Source organism: Phocoena phocoena, chromosome 7, assembly GCF_963924675.1.
Source record: "Phocoena phocoena chromosome 7, mPhoPho1.1, whole genome shotgun sequence".
NCBI lineage: Eukaryota > Metazoa > Chordata > Mammalia > Artiodactyla > Phocoenidae > Phocoena > Phocoena phocoena.
This window is the reverse complement of record NC_089225.1, coordinates 72,542,728-72,570,710: the sequence shown is the minus strand read 5'-3', so window position 1 is coordinate 72,570,710 and position 27,983 is coordinate 72,542,728. Positions and strand designations below refer to the sequence as shown.

Here is a 27,983-nt window from a genome sequence, read left to right as displayed (position 1 = left end):
ACCCTCTTCTACTAGAAATGTTCACCTTCATAAGACAGGGGATAAAACAAATTAAGAGAAGGAAAATAGACTATTAAAAAGAAAAAAAGGCCATCATAGGGCAAGTTTTCCCAAGAACAAGTCTAGAGGTAAGAACAGACTTTGGTGTGGAAAAGTGTTCCATGTTGATACTGCTTTTCACATGGTTTTCTGGTTTGTTGTCTCTAGAACTTTTGTGAATACATTAAAGTCTCTTAAGAGTCATGGCAGCCTAAAAGTGCTTGGAGCAATCAGTCATTATGGTACATTATGATACTTAATGGTATTATTAAGGTATAAGAAAAGGGAAGTCACGTCAGTAAGTAAACTGGAATGTCAGAGCCACATAAACTTAAACTAACAACTGCTACTGTGTCTTAAGACTGATGTAAAATACTCTCAATTTGCACCTTCTGAGAAAACTTTTTAGTTTATCTTAAAACTTCCTATACTTTAAATGTTCTTTATATATCATAAGATTACTTTTTTACTAACCTCACATCTATTTGTTTTTAGTATCACTCCCTTGGCATTATTACTCAATCCAGAAAATTAAACACCCTTAAAATGTTAAATGATAAAAATACAAGTGACAAATACTCAGTGATACAAATATTTAGGGTAGCCTAAAGCTAAACTGTCCTCAAATTTAAAACACAATTACTAAAACTACAGGAACAAAGCAAAATTGAGTTGGTATACGATAGGAAAACCAGTCTAAGTGTCCATGGGAAAGCATACTGCAGCTTTCACTATTATACATCATCATCTGGGCTTAGGGGTTTCATCTTTCCATGTCTGTACTGTAGCAACTCCCAAACAATTTGCCTAGACAGGAGGGGCCACCTGCCTAATGAGACTTCAATCCACTTCAGAACTGGTTTGTAAAAATAAAGTGGGACCCAAACCTTAGCAGTGTGTATTTCTATACTAAATGGCTTTTGTTTTCAGTAGGTGTTTAAACTTATTTAAAAGTTGATAGCTGAAAGCACCAGGAAGGAGGAAGGTAGGAAACTTTCTTCCTCTTAACTTCTTGATGAGTACTGTCCAAGCAGGCTGGGAAGGCAAATATTCATTATGGATTGTAACTCACTTTGCTTTGGTTTTGAAGGCTTTCCTTAAGAAAAAAGAAATCTGTTAATAAATGATAAAAAATACAGAACAACAAGGTTAAATGATTGAGGCAAATGTCAATTACAAAAGTAAAAGATAAGGTCTTTCTCTACTTAATCTCAACACAATAAAGGGTAGCAATACTTCCACACCTAACCCTGCATTTTCTTCTGTTCTCGAGGTATGACTAGACAACAAACATGTGACTGCTTATTATGAGCCAGAAGTCATTCTACTCATTCACACAGGAAAATCTTAACTATACAAAGGGGTAATATTACTCACTTGTTTTTATAGTTATGGAACCTGGCTTACAGAGGTTTCAAGTGGAATAACTTGCCCAACATCACAGGTGAAGAGAAAATAAGGCCAGGATTGGAAGCTCAGCAATCCATGCCTGATTATTTTAATCTTCCAGAACTCCAAAATCCTTTGTTTTAAAATGACCTTTAACACTAATCTCCCACAAATAACTCAGTGTTAGTGCTCCTACATCTACTGAGATTTAAAAAAAAAAATTATGTACTAATTTGTAATTTTTTTTTACTCCAAACATCTGTAATTTTGTGAACATCTTAAAAAAATACTAGTCACAAAGCCAAATTAACTATAATCAGTATATGAATAAAGGAAAAACTTATTTCTATAACACATAATCCGCAGTTACTGAAATACTATAAACAATAAGCTTCTTGAGACTATTCATTATTTCGTCTACCCCTTAACACTATCCACACAGTGCCTAATATGTGACATACTGAAATACCTGTTAGACACACTGGATTAGAGCAAACAAATATCTGGCACAAATTTTTATATTTAAACACTATGGCACTTTCAGAAAACAAAGTCCACTTAAATTATTGCTATTTGAGGTGGGGAAAAAAGACACAGTGACAAATACAAAGCTAAGTAGTCACCAGGCTGAAGTCATCATTACAATTACAGTAAAAGGTACTGGCTCCCCATTGTAAACCATTAAAAGAGCAAAAATAAGGTAGGTCTGTTAACATTAACGCAAGTTTTATTCAAGAGATAATGTTGAAGAAGAGTTTAATTCCAACAAAGGAAAAATTTACCAGTTATCCACCATACAGTAAAAAGTGGAACTGGACACCACTTACAACACATAAATAAATTCTACCTTTACATTTCTAAATAAAGCTGTATTTGCTTCTTTGAGAGAGCCATTTCTTAACTTTTGCTGATAAGGCTTTGTGAATTGTTCAGAAACTGACAATAAACACACACACATACCCTCAAATAAAGTAAGAACCTAGGAATTTCACTCCAGGCTGAGTTTCTGCAAGTACCTAGGACGCCATAAATTAAGATTACATTTTTCTACATAAATTCAATTTGAATTACCTTCACTATAATATTTATCTACCATAATTTGTAAAAATTAGATCAATGTTTATTATGACTTCATAACTCCCTCAAATTAAACTTCAATATTTGACACAGTAGTTTAAGAAAATAAACATTCAAGGCCTCAGTTTTAAATTTCCATTCAGTGTAATGCACAAAGCTGGTAAGTATTAATAGGACTACCCTAAGATAAAGTAAATGTAGCTTTCTTCTAAAAATTTCTTGTTATAATACAGATCACATTCTATTCCATAATTCTGATAAAGAATATGTTTTTTGGTAACAGAACAAGAGTTTAGGATGATTCAGTCCCTGGAAAATCTTAATGGCAGTCACTCAATGGAGAAGTCAATCATTCCTGGAGTCACAAACACTCAAAAGTTGCTGTTAGCATTAACCATGTTTTTGCTTTTTTGGTGGTTATTGCTTTAGCTGGCAATATCTGTTTTTAAGACAAAAGAACATCTCCCACTAAGCCTGCTTTAGTTGGCCGTATCTGTTTTTAAGCCAAAAGAACATCTCCCACTAAGCCTTATTTTAAAAATTACAAAGTTTATACAGAAAATAGACTCATAGAGGCTAAAATGCTGATGTCGTAAGTAACTCACCCATGAAATGGGTGCAGGTATTTTAGAGGATATCCAAAGATCTTTTTGCTCTAAAAATAAATGCCCCTATTCTTCAGTGTTCCCATTCTTCAATAGGAGACTCGAGCAGCTTAATAGTTCTGCTATAAAAAACAAACGACTCTTGTTAACAAACCAAAAACATAAAAGGAAACCGATAAAGGACAGTTTTCACAGTTAACAATAAATAAAAGTGCAGTAAGTGTTCAAGTAGGGCACGTAGTTTAAAAACTACATGTGTGTATTTGGCATAGGTCATCTTTTAAAGGCTCTCCGAGGGTCCCTGCCATTACTTATTGTGGTCATGACTGTTTGATTACTAGCTGTTCCTGGTAGCTGTGGATTTACAGGTCCCCGGCCATTGCTTCTACCAGCGTATGAAAATTGGCATCCTCTTGCTTCTGAGCCAGTTTGAACACCGTTCCCTAAAAAAGAATATAAAAAATCATCACCATTTTCAAATAGAAGTACATCTATTTGAAGTTGTAACACATGCTATTAATGCTTACAAGTATTATAGAAAACAAACTCCTTTATTTATTTATTTTATTTTTTTAAACTACTGGAAAAAACTCAGCTTGAGTCCTAGGTTTTCCCAAATGTATAATTACTGTAAATATATTAACCTGATGCTTGCATTACTAGGGAGAGGAAAAAAGAACAACTTGGGTAATAGAATGAGAAATCAATAAAGCAGGAAAAAAGCATAGTTAATGCACTACCTACATTATAAGGGAAAAAGCAAAAGCAAAATGGTATATAAATATTGGCATTTGGTTCAAATAAGGTTAACAATGTTTTAAAAGAGACGTAATTCTAACTTTTTAAAGGAAAAACCAAAGCGTCCCACAGCATAATGATCATCAGCTGTGCTCAAACATGTAGACAACAGGTCAAATAAAACTTCAGCCACCTTAATGAACTCCAATCACAAAAGACTTTTCCTCTGGTCTTTAAGAATAAAGGCTTCAAAAGACCCTTAACAAGGATGTAAGAACCACTGATCTTTGAGAGTATTTGAGGGGTAAAGGCCAATCTTTTAAAGAGGCAGCTATGAGCATGTGAAAAACTAAGGTGAGCATCAATCTGAAGATAAACTGCTTTCAGTACACAAAAATAACCAGTTATTCTGCATCTATTATCAATAATCACTAGATTACAGAAATTTTGTAAAAATCAATGGAAAATAACAATGAATCACCAAAACTTAGATTTATTATTAGCCAACGTTCACCCAGTAACTGGCCCAAATGTTTAAATATAGAATGTGCTCAATAAATTAGCTTAAGAGGGAATCTGCTTTCTAGAAAAATCAGTTATGTTTTCATAAGATAGATTCCCTTAATTCTTACACCTGATCACAAATATACCAAAAAAAAAAAATCTTACCCACTGGTCCAAATGTACCTGTACCCATATTACTATTCATGGAATTATTCTTCTGTTCACTGTGTGCCTATTAAAAAAATGCCTTAATGTAATCAAATGAAGATTTTCAAAAAACCATATTATTATAACATGTTGTAGCCATTGTTTTTTTTAAAACTTCCAAGGGTTTTTAAACAATTTAAAAAGATCTCTCCAAGTCCTTTCAATGTTAAAATATTCAGGAATGTTTCCAGACCTTTCAAAGCTTCTGTTACATCTTACACCTTCCTGATATTACTCCCTGCTCCTCAAAAGTGCTAAACTGCTAAATGGCACATACAGTCGTCCCTCAGTATCTCAGGGGGATTGGTTCCAGGACCCCCAGATACCAAAACCTGAAGATGTTGAAGTTTCTTGTGCAATATGGCATACTGGAGTCAGCCCTCTGTATAGGAACATTCTGCATCAGCAAATTCAACCAGCGCAATCCCAGTTGGTTGAATGGTCCATGGATATGGAGGGCTGACTGTACATTTCATATATGATACTACAGATACCTATACAGACTCACTCACAAAACATATAAAATGGAAAAGAATTCCATTAAAGAATCTTTAAAAAGATTCTTTTTAAAATTGTCTCCATTATACTTAGGGTATGAAGAGCTTGGCAACCTAGCCACAGATTTATAGTACATAGTTAAAATTAGCCTAATCATAAAAACAGACAATACATTTGGATTAATTACCCCTTTGTTCTGCTGTCCTCGATAATCTGGGTTAGGTTCACTGAAATTTGGCACTTCTGAATAAACCATACAAAATCTGAAAGACAATAAAGGACAATTTGGATGACTTCTGAAATAATCAACCTTTCTTTACATAACATGCATAACTTTCAGGAATAAAGAATGTAGATGTCAAATGAATTACCAAACAGCAATATGCTAACTAACTCTATTCATTTACAACAAAAACTTTCTAAATGCTTATGTTTCATTAAAAAAAAAAATCAAATATTTGACTGCCTACAATGTTTAAAACATTCTATTTTGTATCTTAATTCTTCTTCTGTCCTTATCAAAGATCAAGGACACAGAAACACATCTTTGTCCTGTTTTTCCACATAGGCTGATTGATGCCTCTGAACCATGTTTATTAGGGTTCCAGAGTTTTTCCAGCAATGGTGATGGATTTGCACTGATCCACTCACACACTTTCATCCCATCCCTCTTTGACCAATCACTGTGAATCTGCAAAGATAATCATTCAAGGTTAAAAGTGGATATTGCAGGCATGAATAAAGACAACTGGCTATCAAGACACGGTTTATCCCAATGCTTCTTATCAGCTGACTATGGTGTATATTGATAAACATTACACACAAGCATTTTCTTAGCTCCTCAACCCACAAAACCCACAAATAAATCAGAATCAGTTTTGGTAACTCCTGGACTGACCCTGACAAAGTCACTATGTATTGAGTGACCCCCAGTGGTTCTTCACATAACTGACCTCCATTATTATAAATACCTCTGTATACATGAAAGTCAGAACAGGATCCTCAATCTTTCTGTAATATTGATGCTAAGACCTCTCATAACACATTGCTCTACTACTACTCTAAGTACGAACATAAGTGAATCTTAATTTTCCTCCTAAGCGAAAGCAAAGTGTTACCAGTTTCTGATCTTTAAAAGCTAGCAAGATTGCTTATTTTTCCCAAAGTATCTTATTCCTGTAGTGTAGAACACATTCTTCCTTCCTTCCTTTATTTATTTATTTATTTTTGGTGCCATTTGTGGCTTCTCTCTTTAGATATCCTCTATTTTGACAGGCATTAAGTTGATGTCAGGCATTAACCAAACAGAATGGATTTTATGATTTGGCTCATTGCCTACACCATACTTTATGAGTACATCCCAAATGTCTAGGTCAGCATGGAGGCTGAATTACCTTTATACCCCTAGAGAGGATGGTTCCTCCAAGTCAGGGGGGAGATTACCATGGTAGTAGTTTATAGAAGCTTGCATTGTGGCTGCCTGTACGGTACCTAGACTGTGGATAAATACAGGACTTCAATTGTCATTGCTGCAAGTCCTTTTACATACAGAACTTACTTCAAATGGCATTTGTGACATCTGAAAGATATACATTCCCAAAGCCTACAGAAACGGTCCCACTGGGGATTGTCTCAAGTGCAGCTTTCTTAATGCTCTTTGCCAGGAAAAACTGACATTCTCAACCACAGGAAACAGTACTGATAGGTGTTAAACTAGCACATACATGCAAAGTTAAGCTGCTGCAAGCATTCAGTTTACAGTCAAAAAGTCAACAAATAGGTTGATAGTTTATACCTACCAGTTATTCTGTACATATTATTTGTAATTTATTCAATTACATGAAATGCATCTTGATACTTACTCCCCAATTTTTTGAAGTTCTCCACCCCTTCCAGTATAAAGTGTCAGACATCCTTTCCACATGGACGCATACCTAGAAAGAAAAGAAACATCAGTTCTATGGAAATATGTATATTTCCTTCTACTTAAATCAAATAAATCTTTATACTATTTTTTTTGTATTGGGGTGCAGGTGGGGCTCAAACCCTGTATCTACCATTGATTAACTTGTTACTTACTAAGGAATAATGCAAAGAAAACTCTATCGCCAAATTTTGACATAATTATATAAACGATAAATAACCCTAGAAAATAGAAGTCTTTTTGCAAAGCAAGCATTGTTATACTCCAAAGATCACATCTTTAGTCAATTAAGAAAGGGAGAACATTCAAACTGCAGAGGTTCAAGCAGAATTACTTTTCAAACACAGGGCATATAAAATCAACACCCTAGTGTTTACTTTTACACGCATGTACTTGGTCTACCAGATATTGATATATTTTTTCCTTTGCCTCCATAAAACACATAGGCTAGTATGTGTTATTCCTAAGCTACTGAAAATTTAGTAAAATTTAACCAAGGGGCTAAAAAACTATGATCACAAATCTTTCGCTTATCTGCTTTTCCAAATTCCCAGTTTTTAGCAACAACTTGGCTGAACAATTATTTACTGAGAACAATTTTGAATGCAGGAAGCATCATTAGATAAAATAATCCTATTCACAAATCTAAGACAAATGTAAGTTAATCAATATTATAAAATAAACCCAAGGCTTGGTTTTCAGTGGTTCTTTGTACAACTACTATGGTAACTTCATGATTTAGAAAGATAACTTATAACCAAATATTGCTTAAGTATAATGATAGTTCATCTTTTAATACAGGTTAATAAAATTTTTCTCATTTCACATTATATATTTCTCTTCATTTAGTAAAGGTTATTTATTAAAGACTCCATTCACCACTTTTAAGTTACACAAAAAGTGACTTAGGAGAGAGTGCACTAATATTTCACCTTACTAAAGTAAAAATTAATGCCTATTTTGAGAGAAGATTTGAAGTCACTACAACTAAAACATTTAACTTTCACTTATTTCAGGAATGAGATCAATGTTTGCAGGGTTTTCTGATATGCATCCCAATATTCAAATTACCATTATTGAGATGTATACCTTTCTTCAAAAGCTACTTTTCTTAGATTCAACCAGAATTTAAGGGCCTTACAATGGGCCAGACTCTGCTAGATATGTTACTTTAGTAAGGTATAAATATTCCCATTTTACAGAAAAGGAAGTTGAAAAGTGTAATAACTTCAAGGTTACACTGAAGTAACAGTAGAGTTTCTTTGGTTTTGAATTTTCCTTTAAACTGTACTCCTTGGTAACTATACTCCTTAAAATCCTATAGATACTATAAGGCTACTGACTTAGTTTTTCCACATTTTTTTTGATGGACACATCTATGTATTTTCCGTGACTACAAAATACGAAATAATTGAAAAGAGATGCCGTTTACAGTGTACAAAATAACTTCTAATCACTGGATGAGATACTTTGGCAGCCAAAAAACTTTAATTATGCTAATTCTTACCATATCCTCCCAGGTAGAAATTCTCTTTTGTGCAAGTTAAAGATGTGGAAGTTTAAAAGACATAGCCAGTGTCATAATGAGTCAGTGTATAAGAAAACAAATGTCCTGACTCTCACTTCCTTCTTTGATGATACTATGCCTCACTTCCTGAAGATGTTGTAAGACCTGTAAAATACTATCAAAGGGCTCTAAGCTCCTACTTTCAGGGTGATCCAACACTTTTCTGAGATTCTATTTACTTTGCCAAGGTCAATCTCCACCCACTTTTCCTACAGTTATGACCAATGAATTATTACAATTCTACTGACCACAAAGCTTCCAAAATCTATTTTTAAGACCCCTTTCTGGCATTTTATCCCCTAATACTTGGTAAATCTTTAAAGGCAGTCTAATTACTAATCAAAAAAAAAAAGGTTGTAGTAAATTATTTTTAAAAGCCAATCTGCCAACTAACTCTTTTGGACAGAGGTATCATAGACATCTTTCTGCCAAACATTTTCTGCACATCATTTTGTTTTTGTACAACATTGACCTTACAGCAGTAGGCACAAGAAATTATTTTCAAGAACGTGACTTCCAGATATTGTAAACTTCCTCTCTCAACTTTTACATCCGAGTACAAATCTGACACACTACAAAACCTACTAAATTCTCCAGCTACAATCTCGATTTACGTCCACACTGTCTAAATGAGTATACAAATAAAATACGGGCAGGATCTCAAAAGTCATTAAAAAGGGGAAAAGGTTGGAAAAAAAGCTAAGTGACAACTATATTAAATAGTTTATGAAAAAGATGAAGTATTGATTATGTTAGTTTTAACAATCTACTAAAAAGACTCAGTAATCCCAGAACAGTATTTAAAAATCTACTTAATCTGTAAACTGAGGGTGGGTTTTAGATTCGGCTGAAACTGACTGCTTTTAAAGGCGAAGGTGTTACATCCCAATGCCGTCCATCACCTAAGGTTAACATCGAAGGGGCTTAAAAATCCTCGGGGTGGCCCACAGAAAAGATGAAATTTTAGAACTTGCCAAGGTCCCGGGCATCAGCCAATTCCGATTCCGCAGACTCCGACTTGGGAGGCACTCTGATCCCCCCAACCCTTTTATGCACACCTACCCTCTGGTCAACCGAATAATATCCCCTGGCTGTATAAGACCTCCGATTTCATCCCACACGGAAATAGTGATGCTGCCAGTTTTATCTGCTACTTTGCATGATCTCACTTCATGGCCGTCTTTGGTTTTGGTCACGCGTCCTGTGAGGATTTAAAAATCAAAATGGGGAGGGGTGTATTAGATAATGAGGACTTCCAAAAAGCTAACTCCTCCTCCGGGATCAAAATGCACCTGAAAGGAGGGAAGAGGTCGAGCCCCGGGTTCTCGCCGCAGGTAGGCTACGGCCCCAGCTCGGGCCAACGGGGCCACGTGGATGGGGGAGGGGAGAGGAAAGGGAGGAAAGGGGGACGGGAGCCCCCGGCTCGCGGCGGCGGCGCCCTTCCCTCCTGTCCCGGGACGCACACAGGGCGGCGAGGCGGGCTGCGGACCCCACTTACCTATCTCCAGCACAATAAAGACGACATTTAAGTTTTTCAGTCCGGGCTTAATATCTTTTATAAAAAGAGGGGGGTCGTTGACCCCGTTCATACTGAAGCAGGTGCTGCTACGCTGCGGAGACTCGAGTGGGCAGGGAGCCTGACAAAGGTTCCCACCCCCCGGGCCAGGGGCGAGGGCAGAGGGGCGACCTTGGGCGGGGGTGGCGAGAGAAGGGGCAGAAAGCGGTTAGTCAGGGACCAATGAAACTAGTCCAGACGGCACTGAGCCTAAAAAAAAGGGGAGGAAAAAAATAAAAACAAAACCAAAAACGCTCACAAGTTTAAAACAAAAAAAGACGAACCACTCCGCACACCAACCCCGCTCCCAACGGGGCGACAGGAAGGCAAGCGCGAGAACTGCCCCCTTCTTTGGATAAAAGGAAGAAAAAAAGACAGCGAGAGGACGCCTCTGCCCTGAGTCCCGCTCACACACACACACACACACACACACGGGCGTTGCCCTGTCTGTCCCGGGCTCCGGGAAGTGACGGGCTGTGACAGCGAACCCGGAGCAGAAACCAAACTACCACGCACCCAGAGTACCAAACACCGACTGCGGAACGCGCCCGCGCGCCGGCTGGACCCCCGGGTCGCCCCGCCTCTTGTGACGTCCCATGGCGAGCCCCGCCCTCCAGGCTCCGGGGAAGCCAAGGGGCGGAAACAGGCAAGCGATGCCAGCGCAGCCTCCCTCTTTCCTCCCCGGCATGTCAGCGCGGGCCCCGCCCCCTCAGCCGTCCAATCGGATCTCGGCTCCGCCCCACCCTCCTCCAGCTTCCGCCGTCGCTGCGCAGCGTCGGCTCTACCCTGCCTAGTCTTCCATCTAAAGGTTTCTATCACTTGCTGTCAGTCTTCTGGGTTTTCATGCATTTTTTTTTTTCCCCCTCAGAGTTCAGTCCTCCCGCCCCCCTGCCCTTTAGTTTCGCAGTCACTGCGAACGGTTGCTGTGTTTTAGGACCCAGTGGGCACGCCAAAAAGTATGCAGTAGAGTAAGAACAAGGTTCAGGCTAGGGTGGCTGGTCTGGGTTGAAAGAAAAAAAAAGGTAGGGATGGGTCCTTAGCTGTAAGGCAGGAATTTTAGGGCCGGAAAGGAAGTTAGAGATCAACTCAACCGCCCCATTTTAAGCATATTTAAAATTGAGATCCAGAAAGGTGAGGTAGTTTGCTGAAGGTCACCCTGGAACTTTGTGAGCAAGCAGGGCGTCAACACAAGTTGTCCAACCTAGTCTTGGTGCTTTTCCCTCTATAATGCTAGGCAGATAGACAAGTAGTTAGATTCCTTTGCAAATGTATTATTTTTCCTTACCCTTCTCTAGATTACATCGCTTACCCATGTTGCTTTTCTTTATGCTTGTTTGTTTTTTAATAGACTATTTTTTAGAGTAGTTTTATGTTAGAGAGGAAGGTATGGAGATTTCCCTTATACTCTCTACCCCGACACAGGTATAACCTCTCCCCATTATCAATATTCCCCCCAGAGTGGTACCTTTGTTGTAGCTGATGAACTTACATTAACACATCATCACCCAAAGTCCATATAATTTACCTTAGGGTTGGTTCTTGGTGTTGTACATTTTATGGTTTTGGACAAATGTATAATAACATGTATTCACCAATAAAGTATCATACAGAGTAGTTTCACTGCCCTGAAAATCTTATGTGTGCCACCTACTCATCCTTCCCTCTCCCCTAACCCCTGGCAACTACTGTTATTTTTACTGTCTTCATTTTCCAGTATGTCATATAGTTGAAATCATAACAGTATGTAGCCTTTTCATACTGACTTCTTTCACTTAGTAATATGTATTTAAGTTTCCTCCATGTCATTTCATGAGCTATCAAGTCATGCAGTTGTTTTCGTACATACAAAATAATTGTGTGACAACAGTGGGAGACCCTGAAACATTATAACCTGGGGAGGGAAAAGATGAATAAAGTTTTCTTTATGTTGTGTAGTGAAAAAGACATATGCTTTAGAAGCAAACCTAGGTGTGAACGATTTACTAGCTGTGTGACCTTTAGGACAGTTGATTAAGCTTTCTAGTCATAATTTAATCATCTGAAAATAAAAGGATGTCTACCTCACAGAGGATTGCATGGGCTCATAATAGTGCCTAGCAAATAGTAGATACTCAATAAATATTTTCCCCTTGCCTATTTTCTATGATTAAAGAAAAGGAGACAATAGTAGCTTAAGCTGTGATTACTTAATCTTTTCTACAATTCTACTTGGTGATTGCTAATTTTTATACCCATTTTACAGATGATGAAATTCACCTGAGCCCACATAGCTGGAGAAGGCCAAACTGAGTTTTGAATCTAGGCAATCTTGACCCCAGGGCCTTCTGGCCTAAAGGTAATTTTTAGACTTAAATTGCAGTAGTGGAATTATGAGTCAAAAACAGACTAAATAAAGTATTAGCAGCAACATATATCTATAGGGCTTTAGAGAATCATGTAATTAACTATTTGAGATGGTAACAGATATGTTGAGAAGACTATCAGAATTTGTGTGGCAGAAGACTTTTTCTTTGAATCTTTCTGAATATTTTTAGCTCAACCACACCACTTCCCAAACACCTGCAAACAAACAGCATAGATATATTACAGCACAAGAAATGAGTTTCAACGATAATCACAACATTAACAGGGGAGTCAATACATTCTCAAGGAAGCAGAAGCTTTCAATTCATGGACAAATAAGGTCCAGTGTGCCAAAGACACTGATGTAATGCTGGAAAATGGTGTAACATAATATTATAAGCATGATTTCAATATCCAGTAAAACAATGATGAAACATGTGAGTTAATGGCAGAACCACATCCAACGTCAGGGCTCCCATAGACTCCCAATCTGGCCCAGAGTTTAGGCAAAGAAAGTTAGCCACTCCCTGAACCCTGGGTCATTTGTTCCCAGAAAAGGGATTAGGTAGGACTGCTCAAACCAATTTTACAGACATTTAGAAAGAGGAACCAGACACTTGGGAAGCCAGCCCCACAAAAGTAGAAGCTTGTGCTCAGAGGCACAGCCCAGCCCAGCCCTGCACTTCCTCCACAGGACAGAATTCAGTCGAACATCTCTCACTTCCTTTCCTCCTAACTCAGCAGTTCTCAGAAAGGAAATGGCAACAAGTGCTTTCTCATTCACCAAAACTAAAGGCAGTCTTGAGAAACAAGATGGTGTGGGCAGTTTAGGAACTCTTCAACCCAGGTCAGTTGGTTTAAACTATCCCTGATCACTCCTCAAGGGTGGTGGTTAATTTAAAAAAGAAAGAAAGAAAGGAGATGTCTAGAAGAGCAACTATTGCCACCTAAATAATCTTTCCTAATATTACCATTCAGTGAAATAAACAAAGATCCATCAATGCCCAGCCAGTTAGAGCGTAATGACTATATTGCTGCTTCTTTACTGTCTTTGCAGGATTACTTTGTGGTCTTGCTTCTAAGACTGTTTGTGGGCTTTCCACATTTTCATAGCCCAAACACAGACTTATTCTGAGATGATGAGAGGTTTATGCCCAGAAGCTCAACACCACTACTCCGTGTAAACAAGATATTGCTTGGTCAGATCCAGTAAAATACCGAAGGGCATCCATTAGAATCTTGTGCATAAGTTTGCCCACCACCCACTACCCGTGCTCACTACCAGGTTCTGGTTTCTGGGACCCCAGTGGTCATTTTCACTTTCTTTGTACTATTCGTCTATTTTAAACTATTACAACATCAATAAAATACCTGGCCAAATACTATTTGATACTAGATATATTGTGCAATGAAACTAACAATAAAAAAATTAACAAGAACTACAGTGTTCTCACATTACAGAGATAATCCACTTTGTAGCATAACTGGCAAAGTCAAAAATAAAAAGGTCTTAATCTTCTTTAAAACATTTAATCAAAAGCCTCATAAGTAATGTTTAGTAATATTTAAACACAAATCATCCCTAGAGTGGTAAATGCTGACATGCCTTGAGGATTTGCTATGTACCAGGCATTTTACCTTAAAAGCACTGTATACTTATTTATATATTACTTAATAATTCATGTGAACTGGGTTTTCTCATTTTATAGACTAACTTATGAAGCTGGAATTTAAAACCAACTGTCTGTTACATACAATGACCTTTTTTCCAAAACAGGTTATTTTCCCTAAAAAGTGCATTTCTTTTTTTATTAATTTTTGAATTTTATTTATTTTTTTATACAGCAGGTTCTTATTAGTTATCCATTTTATACAGATCAGTGTATACATGTCAATCCCAATCACCCAATTCATCACACGACCACCCCCATCCCCCCACCGCTTTCCACCCTTGGTGTCCATACATTTGTTCTCCACATCTGAGTCTCAATTTCTGCCCTGAAAACTGGTTCATCTGTACCATTTTTCTACGTTCCACATATATGCGTTAATATACGATATTTGTTTTTCGCTTTCTGACTTACTTCACTCTGTATGACAGTCTCTAGATCCATCCATGTCTCAACAAATGACCCAATTTTGTTCCTTTTTATGACTGAGTAATATTCTATTGTATATATGTACCACATCTTCTTTATCCATCCATCTGTCGATGGGCATTTAGGTTGCTTCCATGACCTGGCTATTGTAAACAGTGCTGCAATGAACATTGGGGTGCATGTGTCTTTTTGTAATATGGTTTTCTCTGGATATATGCCCAGTAGTGGGATTGCTGGATCATAGGGTAATTCTATTTTTAGTTTTTTAAGGAACCTCCATACTGTTCTCCATAGTGGTTGTATCAATTTCCATTCCCACCAACAGTGCAAGAGGATTCCCTTTTCTCCACACCCTCTCGAGCATTTGTTGTTTGTAGATTTTCTGATGATGCCCATTCTAACTGGTGTGAGGTGATACCTCATTGTAGTTTTGATTTGCATTTCTCTAGTAATTAGTCATGTTGAGCAGCGTTTCATGTGCTTCTTGGCCATCTGTATGTCTTCTTTGGAGAAATGTCTATTTAGATCTTCTTCCCATTTTTGGATTGGGTGGTTTGTTTTTTTAATATGGAGATGCATGAGCTCTTTATATATTTTGGAGATTAATCCTTTGTCCATTGATTCATTTGCAAATATTTTTCTCCCATTCTGAGGGTTGTCTTTTCATCATGTTTATGGTTTCCTTTGCTGAGCAAAAGCTTTGAAGTTTCATTAAATCCCATTTGTTTATTTTTATTTCCATTACTCTAGGAGGTGGATCAAAAAAGATCTTGCTGTGATTTATGTTCAAGCGTGTTCTTCCAATGTTTCCCTCTAAGAGTTTTATAGTGTCTGGTCTTACACTTAGGTCTCTAATCCATTTTGAGTTTATTTTTGTGTATGGTGTTAGGGCGTGTTCTAATTTCATTCTTTTACATGTAGCTGTCCAGTTTTCCCAGCACCACTTACTGAAAAGACTGTCTTTTCTCCATTGTATATACTTGCCTCCTTTGTCATAGATTAGTTGACCATAGGTGTGTGGGTTTATCTCTGGGCTTTCTATCTTGTTCCACTGATTTTTGTTTCTGTTTTTGTGCCAGTACCATATTGTCTTGATTACTATAGCTTTGTAGTATAGTCTGAAGGCAGGGAGTCTGATTCCTCCAGCTCCGTTTTTTTCCCTCAAGATTGCTTTAACTATTCGGGGTCTTTTGTGTCTCCATACAAATTTTAGGATTTTTTGTTGTAGTTCCGTAAAAAATGCCATTGGTAATTTGATAGGGATTTCACTGAAACTGTAGATTGCTTTGGGTAGTATAGTCATTTTCACAATATTGATTCTTCCAATCCAAGAACATGGTATATCTCTCCATCTGTTGGTATCATCTTTAATTTCTTTCATCAGTGTCTTATAGTTTTCTGCATACAGGTCTTTTGTATTCCTAGGTAGGTTTATTCTTAGGTATTTTATTCTTTTTGTTGCAATGGTAAGTGGGAGTGTTTCCTTAATTTCTTTCAGATTTTTCATCATTAGTGTATAGGAATGCAAGAGATTTCTGTGCATTAATTTTGTATCCTGTAACTTTACCAAATTCATTGATTAGCTCTAGTAGATTTCTGGTGGCATCTTTAGGATTCTCTATGTATAGTATCATGTCATCTGCAAACAGTGACAGTTTTACTTCTTCTTTTCCAATTTGTATTCCTTTTATTTCTTTTTCTTCTCTGATTGCTGTGGCTAGGACTTCCAAAACTATGTTGAATAATAGTGGCGAGAGTGGACATCCTTGTCTTGTTCCTGATCTTAGAGGAAATGCTTTCAGTTTTTCAACATTGAGAATGATGTTTGCTGTAGGTTGTCGTATATGGCCTTTATTATGTTGAGGTAGGTTCCCTCTATGCCCACTTTCTGGAGAGATTTTATCATAAATGGGTGTTGAATTTTGTCAACAGCTTTTTCTGCAGCTATTGAGATGATCATATGGTTTTTATTCTTCAGTTTGTTAATATGGTGTATCACATTGATTTATTTGCATATATTGAAGAATCCTTGCATCCCTGGGATAAATCCCACTTGATCGTGGTATAGGATCCTTTTAATGTGTTGTTGGATTCTGTTTGCTAGTATTTTGTTGAGGGTTTTTCCATGTATATTCATCAGTGATATTGGTCTGTAATTTTCTTTTTTTGGAGTATCTTTGTCTGGTTTTGGTATCAGGGTGATGGTGACCTCATAGAATGAGTTTGGGAGTGTTGCTTCCTCTGCAGTTTTTTGGAAGAGTTTGAGAAGGATGGGTGTTAGCTCTCCTCTAAATGTTTGATGGAATTCACCTGTGAAGGCATCTGATCCTGGACTTTTGTTTGTTGGAAGATTTTTAATCACAGTTTCAATTTCATTACTTGTGATTCATCTGTTCATATTTTCTGTTTTTCCTGGTTCAGTCGTGGAAGGTTATAGCTTTCTAAGAATTTGTCCATTTCTTCCAGGTTGTCCATTTAATTGGCACAGAGTTGCTTGTAGTAGTCTCTTAGGATGCTTTGTATTTCTGCAGTGCTTGTTGTAACTTCTCCTTTTTCATTTCTAATTTTATTGATTTGAGTCCTCTCCTTCTTTTTCTTGATGAGTCTGGCTAATGGTTTATCAATTTTGTTTATCTTCTCAAAGAACCAGCTTTTAGTTCTATTGATCTTTGCTATTGTTTTATTTGTTTCTATTTCATTTATTTCTGCTCTGATCTTTATGATTTCTTTCCCTCTGCTAACTTTGGGTTTTGTTTGTTCTTCTTTCTCTAGTTCCTTTAGGTTTAGATTGTTTGAGATTTTTCTTGTTTCTTGAGATAGGCTTGTATAGCTATAAACTTTCCTCTTTGAACTGCTTTTGCTGCATCCCATAGGTTTTGGATCGTTGTGTTTTCATTGTCATTTGTCTCTAGGTATTTTTTTGTTTCCTCTTTGATTTCTTCAGTGATATCTTGGTTATTTAGTAATGTATTGTCTAGCCTCCATGTGTTTGTGTTTTTTACATTTTTTTCCCTGTAATTCATTTCTAATCTCATATCCTTGTGGTCAGAAAAGATGCTTGATATGATTTCAATTTTCTTAAATTTACTGAGGCTTGATTTGTGACCCAAGATGTGATCTATCCTGGAGAATGTTCCGTGCACACTTGAGAAGAAAGTGTAATCTGCTGTTTTGGGATGGAATGTCCTATAAATATCAATTAAATCTATCTGGTCTATTGTGTCATTTAAAACCTATGTTTCCTTATTTATTTTCATTTTGGATGATCTGTCCATTGGTGTAAGTGAGGTGGTAAAGTCCCCCACTATTATTGTGTTACTGTCGATTTCCTCTTTTATAGCTATTAGCAGTTGCCTTATGTATTGATGTGCTCCTATGTTGGAAGCATATATATTTATAATTGTTATATCTTCTTCCTGGATTGATCCCCTGATCATTATGTAGTGTCCTTCCTTGTCTCTTGTAACATTCTTTATTTTAAAGTCTATTTTATCTGAAATGAGTATTGCTACTGCAGCTTTCTTTTGATTTCCATTTGCATGGAATATCTTTTTCCATCCCCTCACTTTCAGTCTGTATGTGTCCCTAAGTCTGAAGTGGGTCTCTTGTAGACAACATATATATGGGTCTTGTTTTTGTGTCCATTCAGCAAGTCTGTGTCTTTTGGTTGGAGCATTTAATCCATTCACGTTTAAGGTAATTCTCGATATGTATGTTCCTATGACCATTTTCTGAATTGTTTTGGGTTTGTTTTTGTAGTTCCTTTTCTTCTCGTGTTTCCCACTTAGAGAAGTTCCTTTCGCATTTGTTGTAGAGCTGGTTTGGTGCTGGTTTGAATTCTCCTAGCTTTTGCTTGTCTGTAAAGCTTTTGATTTCTCCATTGAATCTGAATGAGATCCTTGCCAGGTAAAGTAATCCTGGTTGTAGGATCTTCCCTTTCATCACTTTAAGTATATCATGCTGCTCCCTTCTGGCTTGTAGAGTTTCTGCTGAGAAATCAGCTCTTAACCTTTTGGGAGTTCCCTTGTATGTTATTTGTTGTTTTTCCCTTGCTGCTTTCAATAATTTTTCTTTGTCTTTAATTTTTACCAATTTGATTACTATGTATCTCAGCATGTTTCTCCTTAGATTTATCCTGTATGGGACTCTCTGCACTTCTTGGAGTTGGGTGTCTATTTTCTTTCCCATATTAGGGAAGTTTTCGACTATAATCTCTTCAAGGGCTTCCCTGGTGGCGCAGTGGTTGAGAGTCCGTCTGCCGATGCAGGGGACGTGGGTTCGTGCCCCGGTCTGGGAGGATCCCACATGCCGCGGAGCGGTTGGGCCCGTGAGCCATGGCCGCTGAGCCTGCGCGTCCAGAGGCTGTGCTCCGCAACGGGAGAGGCCACAACAGTGAGAGGCCCGCGTACAGCATAAAAAGAAAAAAAAAAAGGGAAAAAAAAAAATCTCTTCAAATATTTTCTCTGGTCCTTTCTCTCTCTCTTCTCCTTCTGGGACCCCTATTATGTGAATGTTGTTACATTTAATGTTGTCCCAGAGGTCTCTCAGGCTGTCTTCATTTCTTTTCATTCTTTTTTCTTTATTCTGTTCCACAGCAGTGAATTCCACCATTCTGTCTTCCAGGTCACTTATCCGTTCTTCTGCCTCAGTTATTCTGCTATTGATTCCTTCTAGTGTAGTTTTCATTTCAGTTATTGTATTGTTCCTCTCTGTTTGTTTGTTCTTTAATTCTTCTAGGTCTTTGTTGAACATTTCTCGCATCTTATCGATCTTTGCCCCCATTCTTTTTCCGAGGTCCTGGATCATCTTCACGATCATTATTCTGAATTCTTTTTCTGGAAGGTTGCCTATCTCCACTTCATTTAGTTGTTATTCTGAGGTTTTATCTTGTTCCTTCATCTGGTACATAGCCCTCTGCCTTTTCATCGTGTCTGCCTTTCTGTGAATATGGCTGTTGTTCCTTCATCTGGTACATAGCCCTCTGCCTTTTCATCGTGTCTGCCTTTCTGTGAATATGGCTTTTGTTCCACAGGCTGCAGGATTGTAGTTCTTCTTGCTTCTGCTGTCTGCCTTCTGATGGATGAGGCTATCTAGGAGGGTTGTGCAAGTTTCCTGATGGGAGGGACTGGTGGTGGGTAGAGCTCAGTAAAACTTCAATCCACTTGACTGCTGATGGGTGGGGCTGGGTTCCCTCCCTGCTGGTTGTTTGGCCTGAGGCAACCCAACACTGGAGACTACCTGGACTCTTTGGTGGGGACTCTGGGAGGGCTAACACCAAGGAGGACTTCCCAGATTTTATGCTGCCAGTGTCCTTGTCCCTATGGTGAGCCACAGCCACCCCACCCACCCCCCGGCCTGTGCAGGAAACCCTCCAACACTAGCACGTAGGTCTGGTTCAGTCTCCCCTGGGGTCACTGCTCCTTCCCCTGGGTCCCGATGCACACACTATTTTGCGTGTACCCTCCAAGAGTGGAGTCTTTGTTTCCCCCAGTCCTGTCGAAGTCCTGCAATCAAATCCCAGTAGACTTCAAAGTCTGATTCTCTAGGAATTCCTCCTCCCATTGCTGGACCCCCAGGTTGGGAAGCCTGAAGTAGGTCTCAGAACCTTCACTCCAGTGGGTGGACTTCTGTGGTATAAATGTTCTCCAGTTTGTGAGTCACCCACCCAGCAGTTATGGGATTTGATTTCACTGTGATTGCGTCCCTCCTACCATCTCATTGTGGCTTTTCCTTTGTCTTTGGATGTGAGGTATCTTTTTTGGTGAGTTCCATTGTCTTCCTTTCAATGATTGTCCAGCAGTTAGTTGTGATTCTGGTGTTCACACAAGAGGGAGTGAGAGCACGTCCTTCTACTCTGCCATCCTGGTTCAGGGCCCCTCTAAAAAGTGCATTTCTTTGGTTATCGAAATGGGTAATTGGATTTTTTTGAAGGTTTATAGTTCACAGCGATAAGTGCAATACCATTTTATCTGATCTTCAGTGTCTAATTGTGTGGGGGCAATGAAGTTAGCTTGTGAGGAATAAGCTTTGTAGTTTCCCTTGGGAAGAAATGCATCCCTAAATGGCTTAATTCAACTCAGCTACATTATCTTTTTAATGACAGAGCGAATGACTTTGGCTTCTGTGTTCTAAAAAGTTTCTTTCAAGTGTGCCACACATGTAAATAGCTGCCTGAATTTATCGTTTATTCAGCTGAAAAAACAAAACATTATTGGCAACTGACCAAACTCAAAACTAATAAAACAAAATTATTTCTTTATTGGTGGAAGATTTATCTAACTGGAGTATATATCATACACTTTATACTTAAAAGGATATTGTAAAAAATACTAGAAATCATGAGCACAGAGTGAGCATAAGAAGGCTTCTGTAGGATCAAAAGTCCTTTTTATACCATATACCTAGATGCTTTAAAAAGAATGACTTGATATTTGCTAATGTTTCTCAGTGTCTTATGTTGCTATAGACTGAATGTTTCTGTCCCCCGGAACTTGTATGTTAAAATCTAGTCCCCAGTGTTTTAGTGTTTGGAGCTGGGGCCTTTGAGAGGTGATTAGGAATAGAAGGCAGAGGGCCCTCATAAATGGGGTTAATGCCCTTATAAAATAGACCCCAAGGAACTCCCTTGCCCCTTTCACCATGTAAGGACACAGCAAATGACAGATGTCTTTGCACCAGGAGGTGGGCTCTCACCAGATACCAAATCTGCCAGTGCCTAGATCTTGGACTTCCCAGCCTCCAGAATTGTGAGATATTTATATTTCTCAATTTCTATTGTTTATAAGCCACCAGTTTATGGTATTCTGTTACAGCAGCCCTGACAGACTGAGACATATATAAAAATAAATAAACAAATGACAATTTAAAAAAAACAGCGCTCCTGGTTTCAGAGTCCTGTTTCTTGCTCTAGTTGGCCCTACAATAAGTATGTGACAGTTTCCCCTAACATCATGCCTGACACCTGTTGGAGTGGAGGGCTTGATGACTCTTTATGAAATTTTGATTATCTCGGTTTCTCTATAGTAAAAATATATACCTTTCTTATTTCAAGCATTATAAAGCTGATACATGTGCTCTTCTTTCACACACTCACACACACACACACACATACACACACACACCAATAAATCACTAGAAAGAGACAGCAAATATTTCCTGTAAGCCCTAAATAAGAGATTTTCCTGTATGAACATAGAGTATCCCAGTTGGAAGGATGCTTACAGATAATGTACTCTAATGCCTTCATTTTGTATGTGAAAAAATACAGGCCCAAAGATGTGAACAGGATTACCATCTACAGCCTCTAATGAATTAATGGTTCTCAGTACTAATATAGGCTGCTAATATCATGACAGGAGGGGACAACAAGTCCAAACTAATTAAATCAGAATCTCTGCAGGTGGGATTCAGGCAGCAGTATGTTTTAAAACCCCTCAGGTAATTATAATGTGCAACCAAGTCTGAGAACCAGAGCAGGTTAGAAGAGATTTTTGTTTTTGTTGTTCAGAATATTTTCTTTATTTTTCGTATACCCATTAATATTCTGGAACAGTACCTATTTCCTTTATACTAGCTTGGGAAATCCTACACTGAGATAAATTTCTAAAAGTGAAATTACTCAGTATATAAGTAAGACTTCTGATATGTACAGTTGGCCTTCCATATCTGCAGGTTCTGCATCCAGGGATTCAACCAACCTTGGATGGAAAAAAATATTCTTTTTAATTCCAGAAAGTTCCAAAAAGCAAAACTTGAATTGACTGTGCAGGGCAACTATTTACATAGTATTTACATTGTATTTTCAACTATTTACACAGCATTTACATGGTATTAGGTATTATAAGTAATCTAGAGATGATTTAAAATATATGGGAGTGTGTGCGTAGGTTATATGAAATGACATAGTATTTGCCATTTTATATAAGGGACGAGTATCCTCAAATTTTGGTATCCATGTGCGGTCCTAGAACCAATCTTCTGCAGATACCAAGGGACAACAGTATTGTTCAGTTATATTTTAGGAATTTTGAAGAGATTTACACTCCCATTTGCCCTTTGTATGTTCATTGAACATAATTCATTAATTTATTCAACAAATCTTTATTGAACAACTACTATGTGCCAGCAGTGGGACTGCATCAGTAAAAAATAATGCAAACAAAAATCCCTGACTTTGTAGAACTTACATTCTAATGTCAGTAAACAGGCAAGAGACATAATAAATCAGTAAAATTATATAGGGCATTAGAAGGTGGTGAGTACTAAGGTGAAAAATGAAGCAAAGGAGGGCATAGGGATTTAGCAGGAATGGCTAAAAAGAGTGGGTGAGGAAGATGATATTTGACTGAAGCTACAAAGGAGGGAAGGGAGCCATTGAAAATGCTCAAGCTGTCTGGCTTTTTCCAGGAACAGTAAGCAGGCTGCTGGGAGTGAAGTGGAGTGAGCTAGGAGAGAGTGTAGAAGATGCGGATAAGGAGGGGGCATATCGTACATGAGGGCTTTGGAACGTGTTCAGCAAAGACCTGATGTGCTAATCGGACTTAACAGTATCACTCTGACTGCTGGGTGGAGAACAAAAGGAGCAAGTGTGGAAGTAGGAAAATCAGTTAGGTTATGTATTAATCCCGGAGATGTGCACTGGCTTGCACCACGGTGGCAGCAGTGACAATGGTAAAATGTGATCAGCATGTGGATATATTTTGAAGACAGAGCCAACAGGTTCAGTCTGGTTGGAAGTGGAGTATGATAAAATGAGATGAATTAAATATGACTTTCAAATTGATGATCTGAGCAACTGGAAAGACAGAGTTGTCATTCACTGAAATGGAGAAGACTACAGATGGAACAGTTTTGGGGGTTGTGGGAAGATCAGCCTGGCCATTTTAGACATGAAAAACAGGGAGGCAGGAAGAAGAGAGTCAGCAGAATGGTGTTCTGGATGCCAAGTGAATCACATGTTTCTGGGAAGGGGTGATTGTTGTGTCAAGTGCTGCTGATAGATCACATGAGATAAAACTGAGAGTTGATCACTGGCTTTCTGAAAAACGAAGGTCATTAGTGATGTCGACAAGAGCAGTTGCAGTAGAGTTCGTGGGGGTAAAAATCTCAATGGGTTGAGTTCAAGAGAGAACAGAAGTTGAGGAATTGGAAATGTTAAAGCAAGTGTATATAGCTCCTGGACTTCCCTGGTGGCGCAGCGGTTAAGAATCCACCTGCCAGTGCAGGGGACACGGGTTCGAGCCCTGGTCCGGGAAGATCCCACATGCCGCGGAGCAACTAAGCCCATGCACCACAAGTACTGAGCCCACGCACCACAGCTTCTGAAGCCTGCATGCCTAGAGCCCATACTCTGCAACAAGAGAAGCCACCGCAATGAGAAGCCCGCGCACCACAACGAAGAGTAGCCTGCGCACCGCAACGAAGAGTAGCCCTTGCTTACTGCAACTAGAGAAAGCCTGCATGCAGCAACAAAGACCCAACACAGCCAAAAAAAAAAAATGTATATAGCTCCTTCTAGAAGGTATGTTGCAAAGCAGAGAGAAATGGTGCAAAAACTTGAGGGAAAAGTGGGACAGAAGAGAGTTTTTTTTTAAGATGTGAAAAATAATATCATGACTGAGGCTGAAGGGAGTGTTTCAGTAGAGAGAGGGAGAAATGGGAATTTCTGGAGACAATTCGTGTCCTTGAATAGTTGAGAGGGGTGGGAGCAAGTGCCCTTGTGAAGGGGTTAATGGGAGCATGGTGGATTTTTCTGTGACAGGAGGGGAAATACTAGTGGGTATGGTGGTGTGGTGTGTGTAAATTCTCTTCTGATTGCCACTGTAAGCAAGATCACCAATTTAGAGTGAAGATGGGGAGGAGATGATGAAAAGTCAGAAGACAGTGCTAAATAGTTGTTAGGGAACATGGGAGAGTGAGTGAGCTAGGGGAATGTATTGATATTACAGTTTTAGAACAAGACTAGGGACTTCCCTGGTGGTGCTAGTGGTTAAGTATCCACCTGCCAACGCAGGGGACACGGGTTCTAGCCCTGGTCCGGGAAGATCCCACATGCCGCCCGTGCGCCAAAACTACTGACCCCACGTCCCACAACTACTGAAGCCCGCGCGCCTAGAGCCTATTTTCTGCAACAAGAGAAGCCACTGCAATGAGAAGCCCGCGCTCCACAACCAAGAGTAGCTCCTGCTCATCACAACTAGAGAAAGCCCGTGTGCAGCAATGAAGACCCAATGCAGCCATAAATAAATAAATAAATACATGTACTAAAAAAGAACAGGACTAAAGTCTTCCTTGAAGGCAGTTAGCAGTATAATTTACAGTTAGACCAGCACACATGGTTTTGTATTTTTCTTCAGGCACACTCATCTGTGAAGGTTTAGGCACAGACTAGACTAAGAATTGGATTTAACCAAAATTAGAGTTTTGACAAGTGACAGTAACCCTGGTTTCTGCAACGTATGTTGTACAAATATTTCCCAGTTTGGAATTTGCCTTTTCCTTTTATCTATATATTTTTTTGAACTATGGAAATTTTATATTTTTTTATGGTAAAATGTATTGTCTTTTCTTATGGTTTCTTTCATTGCTTTTTGGCTTGAGGGAGTCCTTCCTCATAAAGGGATGATATGAACTTCTATAGCTTCTCTAAGTTTTTATGGTTGAATTTTTAACTCTTTAATCTATCCATATGTATTCTGTGATACAGAGTTTTAATAAAATAGCCATCAAAAAGTTCCTTTTTCCTTACATTAATTATTAAAGAAACAATTCCTTACCCTTAGGTTTGTAACTTCTTTAAAATATATTATCTTATTATCTTTTTATATTTTATAAGTTCTAGTTCACATTATCACTTCTGGGTCACTGATTTATCTGTCTATTCTCAGTACTTAACATGCTTTACCTATTGTATATTTAAAATTCTTCGGCATCTGATAAAGCAAGTACCGATCTCCAGCCCCTTTTATAAACATTCTCTAACCATTTCTGCTTACTTATTTTTCTAGAAAATTTTGTCATGATTCAAAAATAGACCCCTCTCAGGGTTTGTATGGAATCGAAAGAAGCCTAAACATTAGTTTGGGAAATATAAATTTCTTTGTAATATCCAAGTTCCCCATTCAGGACCCACATTGTGATCTTCTATACTGGTCTTCTAAACTTTGCTGGATTAACTACTCATTCATGTTTTTATACATCTTAAATCCCCCTGAGATATAGTTTTGCTTTGATTTTGATTTTACTAGAGTGAGTCCTCAAGTAAATTCCCCAGAAAGAAAAGCAGAAGGTAACTTTCTGGTACTTTACGTACCAAAAATGTCTCATTTTTTTTTCTCATATACATATCATATCTTGGGCATGTATAGAATCTTGATATTGTAATCCTTTTCTCTTAATAGTTATCCCTAAGTCCAATAGATAGAATGTTTCTTGAAACACTACTATTAGAAGGAAAAAAATGGAAAACAACCTAAATGTCAAAAAGGAAGAGATTTATTAAATGGTAGTGTATCCTTTGTAGGCAAGTCTATAAACTATTTTTAAGTTAGGTAAATATATATGCATGATAAGGAAATAAGTCCATGTGGAAAAAAGGATGCTGCATAACATGTGTACTATGATTAGGTTTTTTGAAAAATAAAAACCTACATGGGTATATATTCATATATCTATTTTCATATCTATACATCTGGAAGAACATGAACCAAAAATTAACAAATCACTATGGGGAGTAAGATTAATGTGTGTGGAAGGAAGCACTTTCATTTTTTATTTTATATACTCTCAATTATTTGAAGTTTTAGAATGATGTCTTATTACTAATTAACAGGGTAGAGTTTTATGCAGCCAATGTACACATTTACTTGACCTTTTCCATGCCTTTATTTCACTCTATGCTGTTGAACACACTCCCTCCTGTACAAACACTGGTTTAGGTGACCCTTCTGAGTCTTTCCATGACACACTATACTTATTCCAATTTAGAACTTTGTATTTTAATTTATAATTGCCTATTTATTTGTCTATTTTTTCCAACTAGACTGGAAAGTCAGATACTTTCCCTATTTCATCATCTTATACCTTATAGAGTGCCAGTTCAATGACTATTTGTTGAAAGTGTCTGTGATTTGAAAGGGAATGCGTATTATCTGGTTCTCTGGAAAGTAAAAGAAACAGTGCTCAGAAGGTAAAAAGGGAAGTGATAGAGGCAGGATGGAAAGTCCTGAAGATGGGCTGTGTCCATTGGCCGAGCAGCTGAACTACCGAGGGAGAGGTTCCCTTAACTGCAGTCTAAGTAGATCAAAGGAACAAGGTGGAGATGTGTGCGAGAAACTAGGTAAAAGTGGTGAGAAGGTAACTGGCCTTCTCCTTTGGGGGAATTCCACACTTCAGTAGGAAACTGTTATGTAAGTGTCTGTCTCTGGTGATCTAGTAGTTTCTGTATCCCATGTGGATGGGATATATAGAAGTAGCATGGGACTTCTGAAGGGGAAGTTGGAAGGCAAATATCACTATAAAAGCAAGAGAAAGCAGGACTTGCTTATTAGGGTAAAGACTAAGCTGTCCCCCAAAAGAGACACCAAAAAGTATACATCTATATGCAGAGGCTTAAATAACATGTTTTCTCATGTTACAGTAAGGTGAACAGTCCAGCTTGGCAGGGAGTCTCTACTCCACAGAGTCATTCAAGGACCCATATTCCTTTCATTTATTGCTTCATGGCCAAAGTTAGGTTGTGGGGATATTCAGTGTTCCAGCCTGAGGAAAGGGAAAAGAGAGGAACTTCAAGGCAAGTCACTTATCTTTTAAGGTAGAGATGATCCAGAAATTACATATAACTTCAATTTACCCATTACTTCTACTTACATCCCATCAGCCAAAACTTAGCCACGTAATCACATCTAACTGTGAAAAGAGGATGAAGCTGTAGTCTTTAGCTGAGTAGCCATGTACCTAGTGTAACTTCTATTTCTATGGAAGAAGGGAAGTATGGATTTTGGAGAAAAACTAGTTTCTGCCATATAAAGAAATTATTGTTTTCATAACCTGAGTAATAAAAGTTGTCTTGAAACTCTAGTTGCCGTCAAATGCTGGTCTACTACTACTAATGCACGTGCAGTGCAAAGACCAAGGACAATGGAAGAAACTTAAAGCTAAATGTATTCAACGTAGGAGATTGTCCTTTATTATGAGATAATGTTAAAATATCTTTAATGATATGCATAGCATTTTTTTCTTTTTTTGTTTTTATTTTCTATGCATAGCATTTTAAATGTCCTTTAAAAAAAAAAAAAGTAAGATAGAACATTGGCAAAACTACTCTCAGTATACCCATTCCCCAACTTCTGTGTGTGTTTGTTGAAATTTTACTGATTCTTGAAATCCTTATCTGAGACTAATGCACCATATTGCTGAGACCAAGCACAGAGGGTCAGCA

General features: G+C 38.0%; 1 protein-coding gene across 1 annotated transcript; it reads right to left on the bottom strand.

Moving 5' to 3' along the window:
• Positions 1-3,383: 3,383 nt before the first annotated feature.
• NABP1 (nucleic acid binding protein 1) lies at positions 3,384-10,137 on the bottom strand. The gene is made up of 6 exons (XM_065880925.1): positions 10,047-10,137; positions 9,611-9,749; positions 6,920-6,991; positions 5,245-5,320; positions 4,518-4,584; positions 3,384-3,553 (listed from the first exon to the last, which is right to left on the bottom strand). The coding sequence occupies exons 1-6, from the start codon at positions 10,135-10,137 to the stop codon at positions 3,384-3,386; spliced, it is 615 nt and encodes a 204-aa protein (XP_065736997.1).
• Positions 10,138-27,983: the final 17,846 nt, after the last annotated feature.